Source organism: Acanthochromis polyacanthus, chromosome 20 (genome assembly GCF_021347895.1).
Source record: "Acanthochromis polyacanthus isolate Apoly-LR-REF ecotype Palm Island chromosome 20, KAUST_Apoly_ChrSc, whole genome shotgun sequence".
Classification (NCBI taxonomy): Eukaryota; Metazoa; Chordata; class Actinopteri; family Pomacentridae; genus Acanthochromis; species Acanthochromis polyacanthus.
Genome location: NC_067132.1, coordinates 23,706,091 through 23,726,999, shown reverse-complemented (window position 1 = coordinate 23,726,999; position 20,909 = coordinate 23,706,091). Strand labels below are relative to the sequence as shown.

Here is a 20,909-nt window from a genome sequence, read left to right as displayed (position 1 = left end):
TCAATTAGTGATTCACCAACTTGCCTGGAAACTGACATATTGAACCCGAATGTTGATGATATCATCAGGTAACCCAGTCCTAGTGATGTCATTTGTCCTTGACTCATCTTTAGTTTGCAGACGGCTACAATGGAGTTGCAAATAAACCCGCTCTTCTTACCACATCCTTTCCTCTAGCAGACACAATAGAGCTTTATTTATGTGATGAGGTACTGAATATCTGGCACTTAGGAAGATAGGATGTTCAGAGTTGTCAAAGAGGGTAACTGGGTCTTTAAATTTACGATTCGCCCTGTTTCCCACATTCACTGCTAATGTTATGTGACCGCCTGTGGTGTTGTAGGTGTTGCTTCCATGTGTGGTTGGTGATTTGTAGGCTTTGGTTCTGACTCATCCCCATCTCTGTGTTCCAGGTACAAGCGAGTCTTCTCAGTGGGAACGCATGGCATCACCACTTACAACCCCACCACATTAGAAGTAACAAATCAGGTCAGTATGGATGCAGCGTGTCGTACAGGAACTCAACCATCATTTGGCGGGATGTGCTCTCCAAATCCATTTGAAATGCTTTTTTTTTTGCTGAAAGCAAAACGCAGTATTTTTAACTTCTTGTGCTCAGTGTTAAATATGCTGAGCTCTCAGTACACTGCGGTGCACATGCAAAAACATGACTTTATAGTGATTAGAGTGAGAAATGCGTCCTAAGTATTAAAATTTGACTTGAAACTTCACTCATTCACCCTTTAGTCGAAGGCTAAACAGTAAATAGCTTGAATTTGTAACTAAAACAATTAACTATATACATTAAAGCCTCAATTTAGCATTTATAAAATGTGTTTAAACATTTAACATTCAGCTATAAGGACATTTTTCAGTGTTAATTAATGCACAATAATTGTCAACAATCATCCTCCACTTTATAACTTTATTATGATTTGTATGGTGCTTAGAAATGGTGAACTGAGCGACTATAACAGCGTGTTTCTTTCTGTTTTCTTGTTGTCTATGTCGCCAGTGGCCTTATGGAGACATCTGTGGTATCGGTCCAGTCGGAAAAGGTCAAGGGACAGAGTTCAACCTCACATTCCGCAAAGGCAGCGGCAAGAAGTCGGAAACGCTCAAGTTCTCCACAGAGCACCGGACAGAGCTGCTCACAGAAGCACTGGTGAGGACAAACGCTTACAGCTGCGCCACCGCTCTGCCATTATTCACAATGACTAAATAAACCGCGTGCACATAATTCTTTAAAAAGATCTCAGATGTGGCGCTTGATGTGGCTTATTCGTGCTTTCTAGTTGTCTCATAGCTCCATATTGTGCTGTGGTGTTTAAAAACAGGTCATTTAGCGTACAGCGCACTGTTTAGGAATGCAGTGCTTGCAAATCGCTAGTCGTTTGATTAGCTGCTGGTGTTTCTTACAAATGTGAATCGGCAGATATTTTGGTGTTGTCAACAAAATAGGTCATTGTGGTGAAAAGTTTCAAAGCAGCATCAAAGGTAGGTGTTTCCCCGTAGAGCCATTAGTAATTTGGCAATCTTGTAAACAGTGTGTAAATGTTTGTTACTCAGAGATAATTCAACAGCTACTTTTGTTTGTTGTGTATTTTATGTTTGTTTCCTTGTTTGTTTGTTTTTTGCAGAGATTCAGAACAGAGTTTTCAGAGGGGAAGATAACTGGCAGGGTAAGTACCAATATGTAGACTATCGTTCCAAAGTTTTCTTAGAAATGTCCTTATTTTTGAAAGAAAAACTTTTTTTTTTCCCAATGAAGATAACATTAAATGAATCAGAAATACAGTCTAGACATCGTTAATGCGGTTAAATGACTATTCTAGCTGGAAGCAGCTGGTTTTTAATGGAATATCTGCATGGGGATCTGTTTCCAGAAGCCATCACCCGTGTGTTCTAATGCTACATTTTGTTAGCTAATGGTGTTGAAAGGCTAATTGATGATTGTAAAACCCTAATGCAGTTATGTTAGCACATAAATAAAAGTGTAAGTTGTCATGGAAAGCAGGAAATTGGGTGACCCCAAACCTTTGAACAGTACTATAAATGAAGATCCAACACAAAGATCCACATTTGACATTGTTTCCATTGTTGAATGCATGACATCATGTTGGTCACACTCTTCACAGCGTTACAATTGCTATAAGCATCATTGGAGTGACACGCGGAAGCCTGTGAGTTTGGAGGTGACACCGGGTGGCATCGACCAGATCGACCCCCACACTAACAGAGTGGTGTGTTCCTATGACTATCGAAACGTAGAGGGCTTCGTGGAGTGCTCTGATTACCAGGGAGGATTTTGCATTCTGTATGGTGGCTTCAGTCGACTGGTATGTTTTCACAAAGTTCGCGTGTCTCTGTTTATGTGTGTGCATATGCTAGATAGATTTGATATGTGTTGACTCAACGAAATTAAGCTTTTCTTTCCCTCCTGGTTCCCGTCTGTCTTCGCCTCTTCCTCTCAGCATCTGTTTGCCTCGGAGCATCGAGACGAAATCATCCGCAGCGCCATAGAGCATGCCGGGAACTTCATCGGCATCACGCTACGGCTGAGGAAGGAGGCTCTGACCTTTGAGGGTTTCATGACGGACAGGTTGGGGAAATACAGCTCTGACGAGAGTATCACTTCTCTGGCCGAGTTCGTGGTGCAGAAGATCACTACTCGACACCCGGTCAGAACACTCCTCCAAACCTTTCTCTGTTTGTCTCAGTGCTGTAGGGTGGTAGGAGTCCCTTATCAGATTGTTGAAAGATCTGCGAGAAAAATGTGCAGCATTTTCATGTTTAATATGAGAAACTTTTTCTAAAGCAGGACAGCATCAGATTACACTGAACGTTGTCAGGGCATTTGTGGATCCTTAAAAATACAATTTTCAATACTGTTAACATTTCTAATTTTATGCCAAATATTTAAAGGTCTCTAGGTTGGAAGTTATGCCTTTTTATTTGATTTTTGACAATGTAGATACTCATAGGAGAAATGGGGACATAGAGACATAAATGCAACAGAGGCTGTTACCCAGATAAATGGTATAAACCATAACATTTAGCCTACTAGATATATGTTTTAATGCTTTTATTTGTGCTTTAAGTGCGGTTCTAGTATGTCAGTCAGTTATATATGAATATATTTTTTAAATAGACTGTTTTATGCTAATATAGTTTGACTGAATTTACTTCATTTTACATCTCAGATTTCTTTATGCAGCAGATTTATGTTTTAAAACATCATTGCTTTGTAGAGTTGGATGCTTATGACTGAGTGAACGTAGATAAATCAACTATATTGCCCTCCTTTGGAACTAAAAAATGGAAAATTGTCTTTGGAAATTATCGCAAAACATTGGAACGAAATAGAGAACCACAGCACAGATAAAAGAAAGTGATAGTGTGAAAACAGAAATAAAACCCTCAGAGTCTGGTGATTTGATATGTCTTGGTTACTGGTTCAGATTATTTATAGAAATTGAGGCAAATTTTTTTTGTAGGTATTTTTCATTACATAGGAAACTCTAAACCTCTGTCCTAAAGGCAAAAACTGAATGTGGTTATTCAAGCGTTGGGATAATTTGATTCATTCTTTTCATTGAGTTGCTGTGATGGTGGATCGTTGTTGCTTGCAGGCTGACGTTGTACTGCCAAGTCATATTTCTCTGAAGAATTTAGTTTTAAAAGTCAGATCTTTAACCCAGGATGTAATATTACAAGGACACAATTCATTAGCAAGACAGCTAAAATAAGATCTGTATATGCTTTTTCAGTTTTGTTATCATTACGGTCTGTATTAGTAACGTGATCTTTGTGTGTTTTTGTCCTGCAGGAGCCTGTTAAACGTATCCTGGCCCTGACAGAGACATGTCTAGTGGAGAGAGACCCGGCTTCGTACAACATAGTCACCATCAAACCCTTCGGAGAGGTGAGATTTAATTCAAGCAGCATAAAGTCATAAAAAATTCAGGCTCAAATGATTCACTCAGTTAAAACCATGTTCTGACTAGTTGTACTCCTGTGAGAATGAATGTTAATTAAACTGCCTGTTTTTGTTTCATTATGTATGAATCGCATCGCTGCAACTTAACAGCTGAGATGAAGCGCTTGAGTCTGTGTGATACGAGTTAACTGTCCCCTTACAGCTTCTCTTTTTTGGTCTCTCTCTCATCTCCTTCAGGTGTTTGCTCTCATCTGTGATGCGGACAACCCTCAGGTGTTTACAGCTGAATTCATCAGGGGTCAGATCAGAAAGTATTCCTCTACAGAAAGGTACACACACACTTACACTAATCTGTGTACAGGGCACTACAGCTTGTGGATTTGTTCAATGTTTGGTTGTAATTTTGACCCAACTTCATGTCCTTTTCTGTAACTATACTTACAAGATGAGTAAGTTGCTTGTGTGGATGTGTTTTTGCTGCATAGCCTCATCTCCTTGTGCAGCATCAGTGCCCAGCACCACTAATCGCTGGCAGTGCATTTAGCTGACGCTGTTTGTATGTCTGTAGGGACTCCCTGTTAGCCAGCCTACTCGATGGAGTCCGTGCATCAGGGAACAGGGATGTGTGCGTCAAGATGGCCCCCACGCAGCGAGGGCAAAGATGGGGCTTACTGAGCATGCCCGTGGATGAGGAGGTGGAGAGTTTGCATCTGAAATTCCTGGCAGCACCTCCTAGTGAGTAAACCTCCTTCATCTACTGAGATTAGTGCGCTTGATTTGGATTTTAGTTTGCATGTTTAAGCTCCTTTAGATTGAAATTATAACGATTTTGACCTGTCATGTCTCATTTTAGTAGCATTTTTTTGTTTTTTAAATAATTATGTTAATCAACAATTCAAAAGTGATGGCTGATTTTGATTATTTAATTTTCAATAAATTTTTATTTATTGTTACTTTTGTGAGTTTCAAGTGATTTCAGTGAGAATTGTGGGTTTTTCCTTCTTTAACTGAGGGGTACCAACAATTTTGTCCACGTGTGTATGAGCATGCTAATGCTAATATTAACCTCTCTGGCCTGCTCTAATGTTGTTGTAATAACACTGAATTTGATTCACAGGGCTAAGATAAGACTTTTTCAAAAATAAATGCCTAGTGTACTTGTCTCACAACATTTACTGCTGTTTTCAAGGCATTTCCACAGTCTTCAACAACTCTTTTAACCATCTAGATAACCAAAAAAGATTTCTTCTGTTTATTTTAAATTGTAATATGTGAGGTACAAGCTGCAGCTCAAGGAGCCAATATGATCTGCTCATACTGTCAGGACATGTCAGATGACCTGATAACGTCGAATACCATCTTCTGCCACACCTTTCCAACATCAGATAGGGGAAGTCATGTGGCACATTTTCTGTACCTTTTCAAATTTGATGATTGAACACTTGTCGCTGTGATTGACTCCTTCTTTCATTTAGTCCTACAAGCTATTTGTGGCAGTTTTCATGCACACAACCCAATGCAGCACTATCAGCATCTCATTTAAGAGACTGTCAGAATATGTCCATTGTTATGCTCATTTTTAGATATCATATCTCCACCCTCTCTAAGCCAGCTTTTCACTTCCCTGCCAGTGTGGCTGTCAAGATCTTAGAAAACTGCATTTCTGTTCAGAGAAAGTACATTATACAGAAGTGTCATATTCCTAACCTTTTTTTTTCCTCACAACTAAATATTTATTAAAGGTAATAGTTAAGGAAAAGCTAAATAATATTTGACAGGTGCTATCCAAGTATTTTGAAATGAGCATTTGTTTATAGAACAGTTTTGTCAAAACAAGAGTGATGACAGACATTTTCAGACATTTTGGACAAATATTTTTAGAAGTTAGAAATGAAAAACAAACATTACATCCTCACCGGTGCATGTTCTCTTACCCTACATTCATCCTATCTGATGCAACTTACAGCATTATTTATTATGCAAATGTACATTAATCATTTAATTGTTCTAAAACCCTGCAAATTGTATAAAATACAAATTTAGCTGACAAATTAAATATTAAGGTTAAGATTCAGCGATAATATAAACTGTGCAAGTATACCTTATTAATTTAAGACCTTGCAAAGATATATATAATACAGATTTACTCCCAGCCAGCTCTAGAAATAGAAATTCCTGAAGAGACGGTATAGGGAGAGTAAGGGTAGAGAGGACAAAGCACAAACTACAGGAGAGGACTGCACTAACAGCAGTGCATTTAAATGCATGGAGGAAGTGATAAGAATCACAAAAACCTTGAGTATGAATACAGATGATATCCTTTTTTTGTTCAATTGTTCCATCGCTCCTTCCTTTTCCCAGATGGAAACTTTGCAGACGCCGTGTTCAGATTCAACGCCAACATATCCTACAGCGGAGTGCTGCATGCAGTAACCCAAGATGTGAGTGTGTTCAGTTTGTGTGTAATTAATTTCTGTCCATCTCCCTCAACAGACTCCACATTCATTTCTCTCGTTGTCTCTCTTTTGTCTTCAGGGTCTTTTCTCTGAGAACAAAGAAAAGCTCATCAACAACGCCATCCTGGCTCTGTTAACCCAGGAGGCCGAGCTGCCGGCTCTTAACGCTGAGCTGGAAAGCCATTTTCAGGCCATTCGACGCTTGGTGGCCTCCAAGGCTGGCTTCCAGGCTTTCACCCAGCTGCCTAAGTAAGTCTTTAGTACAGCTGTATCTACTTGCTTTGACTTTAAAGTATACTTTTGCTGAGCTGCTGGTAACTGGCATGCTCTGTCGTTCCAAGGTCTGGTCAAGGGTCTGGACTCACAGATGCAACGTAAATATGAATCCATACATCTCAGTCTGCCCTTTGTCCGTCTGTATTTGATATGCTTCTTGATCTTTTACCAGAGTCTTTCTTAGCCGTCTATCAGCCTTCTCTTCTTTTATCTTTGTTCTGCTTTCATCTCAGGCTTTAAGACAGGCACTTCAGAAGAGAGGTTATGTCACTTCGCTCTGTTCAGTCGAGCTGTCTGCCTCAATTTGTCTTGACCCTCCACTATCAGCGTCTCATCCTCTCATTTTTGTGCCCTCGTCTCCCTCCCATTGTCCCATTGGTCATTCTGCTCTTCACATTTCTGTATATCCACGAGCCTTGTAGCCTTTCAGGGTCACTGAGATGTATGAGAGGACCTGTATTTACCGTTTACTCCTTGTTCCCTATGAAGCAAATGAGCCAGAATTGGCTTTCCTGAAAGATTCATTGCTAGCATAGCTTGGCGTTTCAACCACAACACACCTATCACTATCAATAAACAATAAACTCATCTATGATTTACACTTTGATAGATAATAGACAAAAGAAACAACAAGCCACTTCTAAAGCAATGAATTCTTTGTGTATCCAACCCCAGACCTGCTTTTTCTAACAGTACCTGTATGGCTTATATTCTGTTGTATTACCGTTTGTGTTAAACATTCTCGACACGTCATCATTTTAGCAGTGCTTTTAAAACTGCAAATGTGTTTGTGTGTTCTAGGTTCAGGGAAAAGTTGGGAGTAAAGACGGTAAAAGCTTTAAAAAGGAACAACAATGGAGTGACACATGCTGCTATAGACATGCTCTGCGCCCTAATGTGTGTAAGTATCACCTAAATACGTAGACATCAACCAAATATGTTGATATACATTCATTTATTGGAAGCTTATTGCTTTCAGGTCAGCCTTTTTTTTTTCATCTTTCTTTCCAGCCGATGCACGATGATTATGACCTGAGGCAAGAGCAGCTGAACAAGGCCTCTCTGCTGTCCTCTAAGAAGTTCCTGGAAAACCTTCTTGAAAAATTCATCACTAATGTGGTACATGTCTTGTTATCATCAGCGAGCCGGTTGTAGCCGGCCATCGGGCAAATTAGGAAATTTAGAACTTACAAAAAAGTCAGTTTGGATAGTTTCATAAACTAGTTTCCCTAATCTTACTTCGCTTTTTCTCATTTTTTTTCCCCAGGATCATGGAACAGGAGCTTTGGTCATCAGCTCCTTGCTGGACTTCTTAACGTTTGCCCTTTGCGCCCCCTACAGTGAAACAACAGAAGGGCAGCAGTTTGACATGCTGCTTGAGATGGTTGCTTCTAATGGACGAACCCTGTTCAAACTATTCCAGGTAGGGCGCTTACTGAGGAAGCAAAGATCTAGAAGCTACAGGAATGTTCAGCACCACCCATGGATTTGCGTTACATTAGTGTCAGCATTTACACCTTGATTATGATAGCTACATGACTGATTCATACAGGAGGTGAATGTGCATTGAATGTTGTCTTTATTACCTTTAGCACCCCTCTATGGCAATAGTAAAGGGAGCAGGCTTGGTGATGAAAGCCATTATTGAGGTAAGTCTTTGTGAGGGTTAAGTGCTCTACAGGGTGAATTGATAACCTTATGATCATCTCCTACAACTCATGATGTGTGATGATTTGCTTAACTGTTGAATTTAGGAGGGAGACAAAGAAATAGCCACTAAGATGCAGGAGCTGGCTTTGAGTGAAGGAGCCCTGCCGAGGCATCTGCACACGTCTTTGTTCACCATCAGCACAGACCAGCGGATGCTCACCAACAGGTCCAGCCCCCATAAATATGCATCCTTACACACAATAATGTAGAAATGGGATTTTTTTTGTTTGCAGTTTTTAGTAGATCTTCTCTAGTCACATTTTCATACTTTGCTAATGCTCGTTGGAGCAGATTCAGTTGCTACTCAGCTGCTTATGTCTAATTTTTGTTCATCAGGCAACTCAGTCGTCACCTGGTGGGATTGTGGACGGCAGAGAACCCTGTTGCCACCAACCTCCTGAAGAGGATACTGGTAAGCCTCCATATCTGCTGAGCTCAGACTTTGAAACATATATTTGATGCCTGTTCAATACTCATGCCAGAAGCTGTTAGTGTAATTAGGATGATACAGGAACTCAACAATGTGAGCCCCGGCTTTTTCCTGGCAGCTGAGGCAATTTGTTTACGTCTTTACCCATTTAAATTTGTCTTGTTCCTCTTCTGTGCTTGTAGCCAACAGGCCTGCTGGCTTACCTGGACAGTCCCGACCCTGTTCCAGAGAAAGACGTGGACAGAATGCACGTCCGTGACAACTTGAAGATCGCCACGGTATCTTGACAAACCACATCACATCTAAACATTTTTGCGGAATAGAATGAGTTAAAACAATCTTTTTCATCTATAGTGTTTTTTTTTTTTTTATTCTTCCCACAGGACCAGCTAAATCGAAACAAGGTGCCGGAGTGGCAGCGGATAGCAGGAAAAGCAGCCAAAGAGGTGGAGAAGTTTGCCAAGGAGAAAACAGATCTTGTGCTGATGCACTGGAGAGATAAGATGGGCATAGCTCAGAAGGAGGTGAGCATTTCTGAGCTGTTTTACTTTTTCTCTGTTAAACAATCTGCTGCTCCTGCTGCTGACTTTGTCTGCTCTGGTGTTTCTGTTGCTTCTCTCGCCGATGCTAAACATCGCTGCAGATCCAGAGTCAAACTCAATATCGCACTTTTTAGTCGTTGCTGTTGTTTTGCATGGAAAGCGGCGTCGGCTCTGGTGCTGCCTGACACTGGGCTGGCAGTTTGTGTCAAGATGCAATCACATGTTCCTTACTTGTTTGTTGTTTGAACTGCTTGGGCACCTTTTTGTGTGTGTTTAATGGACATTTTAATTTAGATGTGGCAGTCTGTTCATCGGTGTCTGTTGTGGTGAGGTGCAGACGTGTTGTAAAATGTGACATTTCAAGGGTTCCATCTTTCTCAAAAGGAAAACTGCTTGACTGCATGGTGATTCAGGCTGAACGTGTGTGGGTCATTCTTATAGAAAGTGTGTGGGTCGGTCGAGGTTGGTCAGAAAACAGAAACTTTGGATCACTACAGCCTCGCTCGCTGTTTTTCCTGCAATTTAAATCAATCCTTTCTAACTTCACCTACATGTCCTTTTTCTGTGGCTACATTTGTTATTGGCTCGAAATGCGCTTATTGGCAGAGTTTTTTGATTGGCTTGCTTCCTCCGAATATCCCCATCCTTTTACATTTTTATCATAAGCTCCAAACATAGTAAAATGACAATAATATAGTGGATTGTAGACTATTAAATCTAAAGGATGCTAGTTTTTATGATGGACTTGTTGTGTATTGGTAGCATAGTGACCTGTGACCCTTTTTGTTGCGATTCATCTCTGTTTGATCCGAGGAACAATAATCTCTCTGTCTGTCTCTGCCCCACCCTCCCCATGTCTTGTCTGCTTTCTCTGCTGTCAAACATTGCAGCAGGACAGAAATAACCTGGTAAGTAGGACTGACCAATGGGATCCATATTGTTGTCTTTCCATTGTCTCTTGGCTAAACCATTTTCCACCTTCATGTCACATACTGGGTTTTTATTTTCTTTCTTTCTTTAAAAAAAATCAGGCAAGCAATGACCAGTTGGCACAAATAATGAGTTTTAAAGTAGATGGAAAAAGCAAAAACATCTGATAATAAAGACGCATCATGTCCAGAGAGGAGCACAATCTGAAGTGGATATTTGTAGCTTTAAGATGCTACCTGTGTTGTTTGGTCATCAATAAATAATAACCCTATTTGCAAAAGGAATCAATAGGTTTATAATAAATATCTCAATGTATGTAAACAGCACACATGCCAAAGATCTATCTACCCCAGCAAGAACTACAGAACAATTGTGGGATCCCATTTTGGTTTCTGTGTCTTCTCTCTGTCGGTATTATAAAGTTTCTGTTTCTACACATTTGTCTCATTGTTCTAATATCTGACTTTCTCCATTCCTTGATTGTGACATTGTTTTCTACCCATGCCATTCATCTCATTTTTCTGTTTTTCTCTGTCTATAATGTTGCCCATGTTGTCACCATTTAACTTCACGACTCTCTTCGTGCTATATGCTGCAAAAAGGATAAAAATCGAATGCTGTGAATAATAGTAGCTTGAAGTGGCTCCTTAAACGTTTCGCTTTGTCATTTGATTTCAGAATCCGAACCAAAAGCCCGTCATCCTGAGGAAGAGAAGGCAGAGAATAAAGATTGAAGCAAACTGGGAGCTTTTCTACTACAGGTACGAATTTCTAGCTGTACCGAATCAAAATATCGAACATTTGTGATGCAGAAATGGCTTTTGTTGTACTCAGAACTTAGTTTCTTGCACGAGTAAGACTGATGCTTGCTGCCTTGAGGCTTATTTGAGACGTTCCAGTGAAAGACTGACCATAGATAAAACTGACCTGACTTGTTGTTGGGATACTCTAATAGTTTTTCTGCCGGAAAAAAATCCACCAAATGTCAGTCCATAGAAGAATCTTTCTGACGTTTTTTTCGTGTTCTGCTTTTTAAGATTCCAGCTTGACCATGCACGCTCCAACCTCATCTGGAACTTAAAAACAAGGGAGGAGCTGCGCGATGCTCTGGAGGGGGAGATGCGTTCCTTCAACGTGGACCGTGAGCTCGGCAACGCCACCGTCATCTCCTGGAACCACCAGGAGTTTGAGGTTTGTGCTCAGTTAACAGAGAGTCAGCAGTCAAATGTCATCTAAAGCTGTGGAGTATAAGGTAAAACCAGGATATTTTGTGAATGCAGTATTAATTCTAGCCCACACAAATGTGCTGTCATTTAAGCCTGTGTTACTGTGTGTTCTTTTCTGCAGGTGAGATACGAGTGCCTTTCAGATGAGATCAAGATTGGGGATTACTACCTGCGTCTGCTCCTGGAGGAGGATGAAAATGAAGAATCGAGTGCCATCAAGAGATCGTAAGATCACAGTTCAGCCACCAAACCATCGACAACAGCATCATTATTCGGCAGTAAAATGCCTAAAGATGATTCATGCATCTCCTTTTCTGTGCCCTTAGATACGAGTTCTTCAATGAGCTCTACCATCGCTTTTTGCTTACACCCAAAGTTACGATGAAGTGCCTGTGCCTGCAGGCGCTTGCAATAGTGTACGGGAAGTGCTACGAGGAGATCGGTCCCTTCACAGACACAAAATACATTGTGGGCATGCTGGACCGGGTAAGAGTGTGCGAATTGTCGCTGCAAGGGCTCAAATAAGTGCAGCAGTGACATTGTTTTTGTGTCTTTAAGTTAGTCCCTAAATTTAATATATACTTTTGTGATTACAGTGTACAGACAAACTGGAAAGAGACAGACTCATCCTCTTCCTCAACAAGCTCATTCTCAACAAGGTAAGCTGTAAAACAGCATCAAAGCAGGCAGCAGCGGTGTCTTTTTGCAATACACGTTAACCGTTTGAAGTCCATGCAGTTTCTAGGCGCTTTCGGCTCCCTGTTTCATTTTTACTTTCAGTGGGTGCACTTTAAAGTCCAGCCTGTCTATTCAAACAGTGACCAGAAGTACGAAGAAGTGGAAATGTGTTTTTCATGAACGAGTACAGAATTAGTTGTTTTTTGCAGAATCTGGTTAGAGTGAAGGGTTTATTTTTTGTGCATTTTTAATAAAGACATGTAGAATGAAGTGATTTTGAAGATTTATTATGATTTAAGCTTAGATTTGGTGAAGTTGTCCAACTTCATATCAAAGATGAGTCATTAAAGGGCTGTTGAAAAGCACAAAATCCATGTTTTACTCTGTTTTCACAGTTACTGGTCAGATAAATAGTGTGACTCTGGCAAAAAAATGTCTTTCAAACCTGACAGCAGGTTTTGGGGTTCATCCCCGTTTTATTGTTTTTGTCCTTAGTCATTTATTTTTGGTTAAATTAAAAAAAAAAATGTTTTGTTCTGCAGAAAAATGTGAAGGAGGTGATGGATTCAAATGGAGTCCGTATCTTGGTGGACCTGCTCACTTTGGCTCATTTGCATACCAGCAGAGCTACTGTGCCGCTACAGGTAAAAACAAGTCACAGTACATTCTCTGTTGATCAGATCTGTTACGCAACACTAGATGTTGCAGTTCTCTTGGTTCAATCTAATCCATCACAGCCCGATCTCACGAGGATTCGTGAAACTGTTACGTAAATTTTTGTTTCGGTTTCGTGCGCACCAACACGATTTCGTCATGTTTTTCGTGCCGCTCACCACGAAATGCGCACCAATGTATTTTAAACGGCGGACTTTTCGTGCCACCCAGAACGTATTTCAAACGAATGTGTGTATTATATTTTTAATGTAAAACCATGGCGAATCCAACGCTATATTTTGCATGACATCGTCCCTAACCATAACCCTAACCATAACCCTAACCATAACCCTAACCATAACCCTAACCATAACCTAACCATAACCTAACCATAACCCGGTGGTACACTTACCAATTAGCATAGGAATTTCAAGAATGTCCGGCGGCCGGCGGCCGCAAACGCGATCACACAAGCAGTATACGCCGATGGACAGCTTAGATCGTCATGAATCCGCTGGTATAAACCACTTTCAGCTGTGATTACCACAGCGGGTTTCGCTGTGAGCAACACGAAAAACATTTCGTGGTGAGCGGCACGAAAAACATGACGAAATCGTGTTGGTGCGCACGAAAAAGAAACAAAAAATTTACGTAACAGTTTCACGAATCCCCGTGAGACCGTGTTGTCCATCATTGACCCATCTGTGTAAATCTGCAATGTCTACCAAAGCTCTTGTTTATTTCCACAGAGCAACGTGCTGGAGGCAGCACCAGACATGAAGAGGGAGAGTGAGAAAGAGTGGTACTTTGGAAACGCTGACAAAGAAAGAAGAGGACCTTTCAGCTATGAGGAGGTATGTGATTGTCTTAAAATGTACAATTTAGTCTTTAAGATCCGTTCACGGGGCTGAATGTTGTCTCTGCTGACAGCACCTTGTGAAAATATAATCAAATATAAACAGAAATGTCTCTCTTGTCTGTACAGGTAACAATTAAGCGCTCTTCACATGGAAAATACTCTTGAACTGATATCTTATTGTTGTTATGTCCATGTTGTATTGGTGTCACTGGGTACAAATGGCCATTAAATATTATTTCACATTATTTGGACCAAGGACTACAGATGGAAATTAGCATGATGCTAAATCTGGTGCAGCCATCTTTTTAATGTAACTGCACGCTGTCCTTTTTCAAATAAACTAGAAACTAAACCAAACTAGAAACTATTTAGAAGAGGATTTTTTTGAAAACTTGTCCCATTAAACCAGTTATGTTTTTGTTTTGTCTCATCCAGATGCAGGAGTTTTGGAGCACAAACGTCCTAACGGCGAAGACACGCTGCTGGGCCCAAGGGATGGACGGTTGGCGCCCCCTGCAGGCCATTCCTCAGCTGAAATGGTGCCTGCTGGCCACAGGGCAGGCGGTGATGAATGAGTCCGACCTGGCTACCCTAATCCTTAACATGCTCATCACCATGTGCTCCTATTACCCCAGCAGGTCAGAACCACTGAAAATCTCTGTGCTGTTCGTGTTTGTGTTGAAAATACCACCTGTTTGTTTTGTGTGTAAAATAATTCATTTGTTGACCTGGCTTTTAAAAGTTTGTGTGGAACAGTAAATTATGATATTTAATCATTTACTTTTTACTCAGGGACCAAGATAATGCCATTATTCGTCCTTTACCGAAAATCAAGAGGATGATCTCTGACAATGCCTGTCTCCCACACATTGTCCAGGTAATTGTACATTTTAACTTTGACGTTTGTGTCCTCAAAGTTGAGTCATTGCACAAAATTACACTGTATGAATTGCTCAATAAAGTTAAATGCCATGCTGACTTTTTTCCTTATTGTTTTTTTTGTCCTTCCCAGCTGCTGTTGACCTTTGACCCCATCCTGGTGGAAAAGGTTGCCAATGTTCTGTACCTGGTGATGCAGGACAACCCCAATCTGCAGCGCCTCTATTTAACCGGAGTCTTCTTCTTCATCATGATGTACACCGGCTCCAACGTGCTTCCTGTCGCAAGGTGAAAACACATTATTAGCAGCTGACATTTTGTACAATATTATTATAGGCCGAACCTTTCTCCGGCGAATTTTTAAGAAACTGTAATATTTATTTTAGATATTGATGAGAGACGGTTTAATCCCACGCTGTTCAAAATATAAACGAATGCAATATTTCTATTATATTTCATGCATTTTTTATAAGTCTAATACTGGCTTCTAAACTGTTGATACAGTTAAAAATGAGAAACATATTACACTTATCAACTTAAAAGAATACTTGCAGTCAAGTGTTGAAACTGACATCTGTGACATTCATGTGTTTTCTGTAGGTTCCTGAAGTACTGCCATCTGAAACAGGCCTTCAAATCAGAGGAGGTGAAGTTTATTTCAGATATGGTTCTTTTCCTTATTAAATCCTATGAATTTGGTGCCTTTTTGAGGATGACATTGGTCTGTTATGTTGTCTTCACAGGCTAAGGGTCAGGATATAGTGCAGCGTAGCGTTCTGGGGCCAGTGTTGCCCGAGGCCATGGTGTGTTATCTGGAGAACTACGAGGCCGAGCGCTTCTCTGAAATATTCCTCGGAGAGTTTGACACACCTGAGGCCATTTGGAGCAGTGAGATGAGGTGGGAAGTGGTGTCTGTGATGTATAATTAAAGGCGATGTAGAGATATTTAGAAGTGCAGCAACGAAAGCTAGTGTCTGGTTTCTGGGAATTTGAACGGTTTCTTTTTGAACTCTTGTTTCAGGCGGATGATGATTGAGAAGATAGCAGCTCATGTAGCTGATTTTAGCCCCAGGCTGCAGAGCAACACGCGGGCCCTCTACCAATACTGCCCCATCCCCGTGATCAGCTTCCCTCAGCTGGACAATGAACTCTTCTGCAACATCTACTACCTCAGACATCTCTGTGACACCACCCGCTTCCCTGACTGGCCAATTAGAGATGCTGTATGTCTTCTTTTTTGTGTCTTGTTTTGTTTTTTTACTTTTGATGAGCTGCTTCTACTTTCTAAGAAATGCGTCTGTCAATATCACGATCCATCATTGCCATTATCCTTGTAGGTGAAGCTGCTGAAAGACACTCTTGAAGCCTGGAAGAGGGAGGTGGAGAAGAAACCTCCCTCTATGTCTGTGGACGACGCCTACGAAGTCCTCAACCTCCCCAAAGGACAGGGACAGTGAGTGGAAATGCACACAATACATTTTATTTACTTTTTAGACTCTCTAAAAGTCAATTGGATCATGTATATTTAACACAGACCTCATGTGAGTTACTGTTACTGAATGTGCCTTTTTTGTTTTTAGGCATGAAGAGAGTAAAATCAGGAAAGCCTACTTCAGACTGGCTCAGAAGTACCATCCTGACAAAAACCCAGAGGGAAGGGTACGTATTATCATCATTACTACAATAAACTGTATTTTTAGCCTTAGAATCCCTGTGAATATGATTTCAGCAACTTTTTGTCTCTTTCAGGACATGTTTGAGAAAGTTAACAAAGCTTACGAGTTCCTCTGCACAAAATCCGCCCGAATCGTGGATGGACCTGATCCAGAAAACATCATTCTCATCCTTAAAGCCCAGAGCATCCTGTTCAACCGACATAAACATGGTGCGTAGATGCATTAGCTCACTTTCTATTACTCTTTTTTACTTGTATTTTAAAATGATTACAATCAATAAGTAATTTTAATGAAAGTGATGCCTAATTTTGGAGACATTCAGCTAATGTTGTTGTTGCTTGGACTACTTCCACAGAACTGGAACCTTACAAATACGCCGGTTACCCCATGCTCATCAAAACAATCACAATGGAAACGGAGGATGAGCTGCTTTTCTCTAAAACCTCGCCTCTCCTCCCGGCTGCTGCTGAACTTGCCTTCCACACGGTGAACTGCTCGGCTCTGAATGCAGAGGAGCTGCGTCGCGAGAATGGCATTGAGGTACGAACATTTTAACAACGTTGACCGTTATGCTGTGGCATCTGGGGAACTATGGCCTGATAAATGAGAAACTGGTCTTTCCTCAGGTATTGTTGGAGGCTCTTTCCCGATGTGTCGCTGTATTAACTGCATCCAGCAAGCCTGATGACATGGCTGTACAGGTAAAATGATCGCAAAACACTGCACTCGCCTCTAGTTTAATTCGTCTCTCCAGATAAGTAATTTCCTGTTTGTGAGGATTTCTTTAACACTATTTTCCAACAATATACCACAGGTGTGCGGGCACGTCTGTAAGTGCTACAGTGTTGCTGCTCAGTTTGAAGAATGCAGAGAAAAGATCATCGAAATGCCCAATATCATCCGGGACCTCTGTCACATCTTGTACTATGGAAAGGTGAGGGTCTTCAGTGTTTTCTGATGATTCAAAGTACTCACCTTCTGCCAGTGATACTCTGCTCCCAGTGCTCCTGCCACACATGATCACTCTCTGAAAGTCCAGTTCTGAAGCGTGTAAAGCACCACGTTAAATCTGCTCCACTGTGTCTAAACTGCAACCCTCCTCTTTAAATTTCATGTCGAGGAAGAGAAAGAAGTAACAGTGAGCCAAATGTTGTGGTTGGGGGCAGTAATTGTTAGCCTAGCCATGCTACACCCATGTTTCTGACAGCACAAGGGTCTAGGGAAGCTCGACAGGGAGGGAGGCGGGCTAAAAGGTTGTCTATCAAATCCCTCTGCAGCAATTGGGTAGGTGTACAACCAATCAACGCAACAAATAGGCTGACGTAGTTCCGAGAGCACCGGCGGATTGTGGCTAAGTCCCATTAGCTTCCCAACCAGCGGAGCCGCAGAGCCAACTGGTATATTAAGGATTTGCCATATCCCATCGGCATAAGTCCAAATACGTCTTTCTTCTCAATGAAATACTTAAGTGCCGTCCTTTGTTTATCTTTCAATTTAAATTTTAGCTTCAAATCTTTAAGGGCTGTGGCCAAAGCCGAGTCGAAAGATAACTGTTTATTGTGCGCCGGTTGTTTCTGTCAGAATCGTCGCGCCTCTGTCGTCACTTCGTTACGCCCGCCTTCTGACTCTACACTTCATGGTGATTGGTCCGGCCAGTTTTAGGAGAATCCAGCCTCGAGCCTTATGGAGGGTAACTAGACCCTCCCTGGCAGAGAATTAAATTCGTTGCCGTGGGTTGTCTAGCGCGGCTAGGCTAAGTAATTGTGTCATTGTGGCGAAAACGTCATGCATAATCACCGTGCCCAAAAGCCGTTGTGCCACAGTTCAGGACTCTCACGTGGAATGTCCTCCCTCAGATGCCTCAGGATACTGCAGTAGAACTCTGTGTTGACAGTCTGACCTCCTTTAATGCGGGAGAAAACCGTGAGAATGTGCAGTGCAAATGCCCCAGTATGACGTCCAGGATGAAACCGCAAATGTCCACCTGTCCACGGTCACAAAAATGCATCTAACTCAGGTTTTAGATGTTATTTATGTGATGACACACAGAATCCTGAGTCAGGACGGTTCCTGCTCACACATGTTACTTGCACATCACCATGACGTGCTCCATGCGTGTGCAACAGCAACAGCAAGTCTCTGGGCTATTTGATCGCACTACGTCTAGTATTTCTCACCATCAGTACGTCATCGCCAGATTAGCTGTGACATCTTGGTGTTAAAACAGTGAGCCGTAACTGTTGCTTTAACAGCTTTTGTTCTACGTCAGTGTTGTTAGTGCTTATGGTGGCTAAAACAGTTATCCTCATTTCAGGCATCTTTTTGTTTCACTATCGAACAGACGTAAATTAGAAGTGCTTTTAGGGCATCTTTGTCCTAAACTGCCTTTTCAAGAAAGTATTGCTTAGCATTTAGAATTATAACATTTCACTTAAATCCATCCTGGAATAAAACAGCAGAGTGAAGTGCAGTTACAAATTACAAAGAAGTTTTCTTGCCAGCACTGATTCCTTTTCTCTCCCTCGCTTCTCTCAGGGTCTCCCAAAAACTGCAACTCTGGCAGTTCAGTGTGTCAGCTCCTTCGCCGTGGATTTCTTCCTACAGACCCATCTGTACCACGCCGGCGTGCTTTGGCACCTGCTGGTCCACCTCTTCAACTACGACTACACTCTGGAGGAGAGTGGCGTGCAGGCTAGTCAGGAAACAAACCAGCAGGAGGTTGCTAACAGCTTGGCCAAGCTCAGCCTGGTGGCCCTCAGCCGCCTGGGAGGCTACGCACAAACACCCCGCACCCCCGATGGCAACAACCCAGTTTCAGAGACCAACGGCATAGAGGGCACGCCTCCAGAGAACCCCAGCATCCGCAAGAGCTTAGCTGCCATGCTGACACCTTACATCTCAAGGAAGCTGGGAACAGGAACTCCCCCTGAGGTTAGTTGAACAGGTGGAGGAGGAGGGTTGTGTCGACATCAGCATGCATAAACCCCAACATCACACTGAATTCTACACCCCCTCTTTTAGGTCTTGAAGCTGCTAAATAGTAACTCAGAGAACCCCTACCTGATCTGGAACAATGGAACAAGAGCCGAGCTGCTGGAGTTCCTGGAGGGTCAGCAGGAGGGAAACATTAAAAGGGTAAAAATGACTCACGACTGCTTTCAGACTCGTTTAGAGATGTGACCCAGATGGGTTATCACGTATTTTATTTCATGCCTGTAAAGTGTCTTTAAGTGCCCATGAAAGCGCTCTACAAATAAAATGTATTATTATTATTATTAGTATTGTTATTATATTTAAAACGGGAATAAAAGCTTTGTCTACTAGGTTTGGAGATTTAATTGTATATTGTTGACATTTAAGCTGCACGACTCCTTTGAAGGTGAGTCATTCAGGCGTACAGTTATTCATGCAACGTGTCTGTTGTTTGTTCACAGGGAGAAAATGATAAAAGCTTCGGCGCCGAGTTTGTGTTCAGTGATCACAACAAAGAGCTGATCGTGGGGGAGATTTTTGTCCGAGTCTACAATGAGCAACCAACTTTTCCACTGGAGGCAAGTAGAACAAAAAGCTCCAAGTACATCATGATCGATGAAATGAAACTTCATTTTGAAAGAACATTGTAGTAGGTAAACGTGGAGTTATAAAATGTCATTTTCAGTGTAGAACAGAGCATAATTTGTTCTGCCATCTTTGTTTTTAGTACCCCAAAGCCTTTGCTGCCAGTCTGCTGGACTATGTCGGCTCCCAGGCTCAGTATCTCCACACTCTGCTGGCCATGAGTCAGAGTAACAAGGTGGAGTCCCAGCAGCACGCCGAGAGGCTTCGCTTCGCTGAGATGGCTTTAGAGGCTCTCCGCAATGTTATCAAGAACAACCCTGGTGAGATGTGATGCTAACAGCACTTACTTGATGCCATGTTTTACTAGGGTATCTTGATTTCTGAGCTTCCTTTCTAAGTATCTCTCTCTGTATAATTCCAGGTTCAGAGTCGGAGTGCATCGGCCATTTCAAGCTGCTCTTCTCTCTGTTGCGGGTTCACGGAGCTGGCAGAGTGCAGCAGCTTGTTTTGGAGGTAGAGACTAATGGTTCTTGATCCTGAGATCTAATTACTGCGGCTCTCAGTGCCTCTGCATCGTAATCATGTCGGTTTGCTCTGCAGGTTGTGAACACAGTGACGTCAAACCAAGAATGTGTGAGCAACATTGCAGAGTCGCTGGTGTTGTCCAACCTTCTGTTACTGCTGCACTCACTTCCCTCCAGTAAGACAAAGAAATCAACTCACTTTAATGCTCTTTGTGCTTCTTCTTGCTCTGTGCTTATTCCAGTGATGTTTCCTCAGTCTAAAATACTTCTTTGTTTCGTTTAGGCAGGCAAATGGTGCTGGAAACCCTCCATGCACTGACCTCTAACACAAAGATAGTCAAAGAGTCCATGGCCAAAGGTCAGTGACATTCTGTTTTGTTTTTTTCTTGAGGCTGTCCATATTAATCTGGATTTTGAGTGCAGTGAAGCTAATGCTATTCTGTCTGTTCCTCAGGTGCTCTGATCTATTTGCTGGACCTCTTCTGTAATTGCACTCACCCCCAGGTTCGCACACAGACAGCAGAGCTCTTCTCCAAGATGACCTCAGACAAGCTGGTTGGGCCAAAGGTCA

At 41.8% G+C, this 20,909-nt stretch overlaps 1 protein-coding gene and 1 long non-coding RNA gene across 4 annotated transcripts in view; one reads left to right on the top strand and one right to left on the bottom strand.

Moving 5' to 3' along the window:
- Positions 1-20,909, top strand: part of LOC110954716 (dnaJ homolog subfamily C member 13) — a 34,882-nt gene that overhangs the window by 8,486 nt on the left and 5,487 nt on the right. For 2 of the 3 annotated variants that reach the window (XM_051940392.1, XM_051940393.1), the window contains exons 3-49: positions 414-489; positions 1,016-1,165; positions 1,641-1,682; positions 2,139-2,339; positions 2,475-2,681; positions 3,830-3,925; positions 4,178-4,269; positions 4,509-4,675; positions 6,302-6,381; positions 6,476-6,645; positions 6,738-6,770; positions 7,474-7,573; positions 7,684-7,791; positions 7,940-8,095; positions 8,265-8,321; positions 8,427-8,548; positions 8,719-8,794; positions 8,995-9,090; positions 9,196-9,336; positions 10,245-10,262; positions 10,963-11,045; positions 11,322-11,475; positions 11,632-11,735; positions 11,837-11,996; positions 12,107-12,169; positions 12,731-12,832; positions 13,592-13,696; positions 14,137-14,339; positions 14,494-14,578; positions 14,714-14,868; positions 15,181-15,226; positions 15,324-15,478; positions 15,602-15,803; positions 15,918-16,033; positions 16,161-16,239; positions 16,330-16,465; positions 16,612-16,796; positions 16,883-16,957; positions 17,071-17,190; positions 18,792-19,187; positions 19,278-19,391; positions 19,691-19,807; positions 19,957-20,134; positions 20,236-20,327; positions 20,415-20,514; positions 20,622-20,696; positions 20,793-20,905. In XM_051940392.1, coding sequence (XP_051796352.1) covers positions 414-489; positions 1,016-1,165; positions 1,641-1,682; positions 2,139-2,339; positions 2,475-2,681; positions 3,830-3,925; positions 4,178-4,269; positions 4,509-4,675; positions 6,302-6,381; positions 6,476-6,645; positions 6,738-6,770; positions 7,474-7,573; positions 7,684-7,791; positions 7,940-8,095; positions 8,265-8,321; positions 8,427-8,548; positions 8,719-8,794; positions 8,995-9,090; positions 9,196-9,336; positions 10,245-10,262; positions 10,963-11,045; positions 11,322-11,475; positions 11,632-11,735; positions 11,837-11,996; positions 12,107-12,169; positions 12,731-12,832; positions 13,592-13,696; positions 14,137-14,339; positions 14,494-14,578; positions 14,714-14,868; positions 15,181-15,226; positions 15,324-15,478; positions 15,602-15,803; positions 15,918-16,033; positions 16,161-16,239; positions 16,330-16,465; positions 16,612-16,796; positions 16,883-16,957; positions 17,071-17,190; positions 18,792-19,187; positions 19,278-19,391; positions 19,691-19,807; positions 19,957-20,134; positions 20,236-20,327; positions 20,415-20,514; positions 20,622-20,696; positions 20,793-20,905 — 5,701 coding nt within the window. The remainder of the gene's footprint in view (positions 1-413; positions 490-1,015; positions 1,166-1,640; positions 1,683-2,138; positions 2,340-2,474; positions 2,682-3,829; positions 3,926-4,177; positions 4,270-4,508; positions 4,676-6,301; positions 6,382-6,475; positions 6,646-6,737; positions 6,771-7,473; positions 7,574-7,683; positions 7,792-7,939; positions 8,096-8,264; positions 8,322-8,426; positions 8,549-8,718; positions 8,795-8,994; positions 9,091-9,195; positions 9,337-10,244; positions 10,263-10,962; positions 11,046-11,321; positions 11,476-11,631; positions 11,736-11,836; positions 11,997-12,106; positions 12,170-12,730; positions 12,833-13,591; positions 13,697-14,136; positions 14,340-14,493; positions 14,579-14,713; positions 14,869-15,180; positions 15,227-15,323; positions 15,479-15,601; positions 15,804-15,917; positions 16,034-16,160; positions 16,240-16,329; positions 16,466-16,611; positions 16,797-16,882; positions 16,958-17,070; positions 17,191-18,791; positions 19,188-19,277; positions 19,392-19,690; positions 19,808-19,956; positions 20,135-20,235; positions 20,328-20,414; positions 20,515-20,621; positions 20,697-20,792; positions 20,906-20,909) is intronic. The other variant, XM_022199382.2, reaches the window with a different exon arrangement.
- Positions 13,072-13,525, bottom strand: LOC127531331 (uncharacterized). The gene is made up of 2 exons (XR_007938398.1): positions 13,217-13,525; positions 13,072-13,181 (listed from the first exon to the last, which is right to left on the bottom strand). It is a non-coding gene; the product is annotated as an uncharacterized LOC127531331 (long non-coding RNA).